At 43.7% G+C, this 3,662-nt stretch overlaps 1 protein-coding gene across 1 annotated transcript; it reads left to right on the forward strand.

Moving 5' to 3' along the window:
• Positions 1-369: 369 nt before the first annotated feature.
• On the forward strand, positions 370-2,790 carry LOC115662993 (L-type lectin-domain containing receptor kinase IV.1-like). The gene has a single exon (XM_030585064.2). The coding sequence runs from the start codon at positions 583-585 to the stop codon at positions 2,572-2,574; it is 1,992 nt and encodes a 663-aa protein (XP_030440924.2). The 5' UTR covers positions 370-582; the 3' UTR covers positions 2,575-2,790.
• Positions 2,791-3,662: the final 872 nt, after the last annotated feature.

The raw sequence follows: 3,662 nt of genomic DNA on the forward strand, positions 1-3,662 counted from the left end.
AATTAGGTTACATTAATTTCTTTCAAAACTCATCTCTCTTGTATGGGTTCTTTCACACGTCCAACTTAAACACACCGAATTTCACTTTGTTCTCAGAGATGAAATTATTAGGCTCTCCTACTCTATGTACTGACAATCTCGGTATCGCAGAAGAGTCATAAATGATGGTAAACACACTGTTGAAATTTATGGGGGCATTATCCTTCATCGCACATCATCAGGTATTGACTCGTTGATGACCTACAGACCACGACGTAACATCTACTTGCGCTGACGGATGCCTTGGGCAACTTCGGCCATTTAATGAAATGTCGTGTATGGTGTACAGGGACGGGCAAATCACAGAAGAACTTTTAGTTGCTGATAAGATGGAGAGCAATCAATTAAATACAGGGCAGAGGGTTCATCATCCGAAAGGCCAGTCGTATGTTTGTTAGCGGTGCACAAGTTGGGATGCTGATAATTGAAATTGCACGAGGGCCGATTCCATGCTGCTGCAAACCGTTTGGATCATTATAGGAACTTCAAATTATTTTCTCACCATAGCAGTGTCTGTTCAGCTGATTTCTTTGGACTCTGGCCATGTTATTCATGATTGTTCTGGCGGTTTTTCTCCTGGCAAACACCACACCAAGTCACGAAACTGGCGATTTCACGTACAACAGTTTCCGGTCTGCGAATCTGAGCCTCGATGGTTTAGCTACACTCACTGGCAATGGCCTCCTGAAGTTAACCAATGGGACCAAACAGAAGGTGGGTCATGCCTTCTACCCGGACCCCATCACGTTCAAGAATTCATCTGATGGCGCTGTCCACTCGTTCTCCACCACATTCGTCTTCGCTATAATTCCCGAACATCCAGATCTGGGCGGTCCTGGGTTCACCTTCGTGGTGGCTCCTCGTAGAGAATTTCCCGGAGCTCAGCCTAGTTATCACTTTGGTCTCTTCAACGAAACAAACGATGGCAACGCCACGAACCACATTTTTGCGGTGGAGTTTGGCAAGATTCAGAACAGCGAAATCCATGATATCAACGGCAACCATGTCGGGATCGATGTCAATGGGCTGGACTCTGTCAAATCTTCCCCTGCTGGATACACTGCAAACAACATTCAAGGCTTCAGAAACTTGAGTCTGAGTAGTGGTAAAGCGATGCAAGTTTGGGTGGATTATGATGGTATGCAGAAACAAATCAGGGTCACAGTAGCTCCGGTCAATGTCGACAAACCGAACACTTCCCTTTTGTCTCTGTCCTTCAATCTCTCGCCGATCTTCAAAGAGACCATGTACGTTGGGTTCTCTTCCTCAACCGGCTTGCTCTTAGCTTCTAATTATATCCTCGGATGGAGCTTTAAGGTAAATGGACAAGCTCATAGGCTTGATTTGTCTCAACTTCCTAGATTACCCCATATGAAAAAGAAGCAGAAATCCATTCCTCTCACTACTGGACTGCCTTTCATATGTTTATTCTTTCTGTCAATACTAGTCTTTGCTGTGGCTTATGCAATAAGAAAAAGAAGGAAATTTGCAGAGGTTCTCGAGGATTGGGAGCGCGACTACAGTCCGCAGAGGTTCAAGTATAAAGATCTCTATGTTGCCACAAAGGGGTTCAGGGATCAGGAGCTATTAGGAACCGGTGGATTTGGTAAAGTTTATAAAGGGGTATTACCCACCTCAAAAACTGAGATTGCGGTAAAGAGGGTTTCTCATGAATCAAGGCAAGGGATGAGACAGTTCATCGCTGAGATTGTTAGTATTGGTCGGCTTCGTCATCGGAACATTGTGACGCTTCTTGGATACTGTCGTCGGAAGGGTGAGCTGCTGTTGGTTTATGACTACATGCCAAATGGAAGCCTAGACAAGTACCTCTATAACCAACCAAAGGTGATCCTCAGTTGGACCCAAAGATTTAGAGTGATCAAAGGTGTTGCATATGGCCTCTCTTATCTCCATGAAGGATGGGAACAAGTAGTGATTCACAGGGACATCAAAGCTAGCAACATCTTGCTTGATTCAGAACTAAATGGGAGGTTAGGAGATTTTGGGCTTGCAAGACTATACGATCACGGTACAGATCCTCAAACCACCCATGTGGTGGGAACTCTTGGATATCTGGCCCCGGAGAACACTCGAACTGCCAGGGCCACTACGAGCACGGATGTTTTCGCGTTCGGGGCATTTTTGCTCGAGGTTGCTTGTGGTAGAAGGCCGATCGAGGCTCGGGGGGAGGAGGACGTGATATTGGTGGACTGGGTGTTTTCTTGCTGGGATAAGGGTGACATTCTAGAGGCAAGAGATCCGAATTTAGGGGTGGACTTTGTGGCGAAGGAGGTGGAGCTAGTGTTGCAACTCGGATTGTTGTGCTCCCATTCTGAGCCAACTGCGAGACCAAGCATGCGTCATGTAGTGCAGTACTTGGAAGGGGATCTCGCAATGCAGGAGTTATCATCTCTTGGTGTTTCAAAAAGCGGATTGACATTTGCATATCATGAAGGTTTTAGTAAGTCTACCATGTCTAATCCGCCTTTCGCAACATCTTCCGTCGCAAATTCTCTCCTCTCTGGTGGAAGATGAGTCTTAAGCTTGTTATATAAATAAATAGCACATTTCATAGATCGAAGTAATTGTCAAACTAGTGTTCTCATGCGTCAAGTATTCGTAGTTTGCAACTTTGCAAGTATATGTAACCTGTAATTTAAGATTCTGTGGATCGAACCAATTTCTGCAGTATATTCTTACATGTTCTTGGGAATGTCCACATTAGCGTAAATTGCCTTCTTTTTTGGTTTCCCCTTTTGGTCCTCCTCCAGAGTATAAGAGCAAGTCCACCTTATATGACGATTATTACTTGTTTGTTTGAATGCTTGCATGATTTAACAGTCGGGTCCCTAACATATATTCACCATTGACACGTGAATTTTTATTCATTGAGAATATAGTGACACAAGTCAGGATACCGATAGCTGAAATTGCGTTAGATTCAATTTGACCCTTGGAAATTCAAACGATATCTTCTGAGTAGTGTATTCAGTGAATTTGTCCAGCTTCTGGACATGTTCTTGGTGATTGATCTGGCGGTTTCTCCCCCAGCAAACTTTGTACTAGCTCACGATACCAGCAATTTCAACATCTCCGATCAGCCAATCTTAGGCTATATGGTTTAGCCGCATTCACTGGCAATGGCCTCCAAAAAGTAACCAACGCAACCAAACAGAAGTAGAGTCATGCCTTCTATACCCTGACCCAATCAAGTTCAATAACACATCCAGTGGATCTGTCTACTCTTTCTCCGCAACGTTCTTCTTCAATGTGACTAATATCCACCTCTGCGTGGTTACCAGTTCGCTTTTAGCTTCTGATAGAGAATTTGACACAATCAAAAACCTTGAATTTCGCTATGTCAATGACAACCACGTTGGGATCGACGTCAATGTCGCATTAGCTCCTAGCAATGTTGAGAAACCGAAGACTCCCCGTTTATTTCCTTCCATTGATCTCCTGCCGATCATCAAGGAGACAGTGTACGTGGTTCTCGTCCTCAACCAGCTTGTTAGTAGTATTTCTAATTTTCACTTTCTTCTTAACTTTGACATTTTTTTTTGCACTGATCTATTTATTATTCAATTTAGTATTTTTTTTTAATTATGATTCTGGAGAAAAAA

The sequence above is a fragment of the Syzygium oleosum genome, unplaced genomic scaffold (assembly GCF_021117445.2).
Source record: "Syzygium oleosum isolate NSW1041296 unplaced genomic scaffold, Sole_v2.1 Sole_v2.09, whole genome shotgun sequence".
NCBI classification, from domain to species: domain Eukaryota; kingdom Viridiplantae; phylum Streptophyta; class Magnoliopsida; order Myrtales; family Myrtaceae; genus Syzygium; species Syzygium oleosum.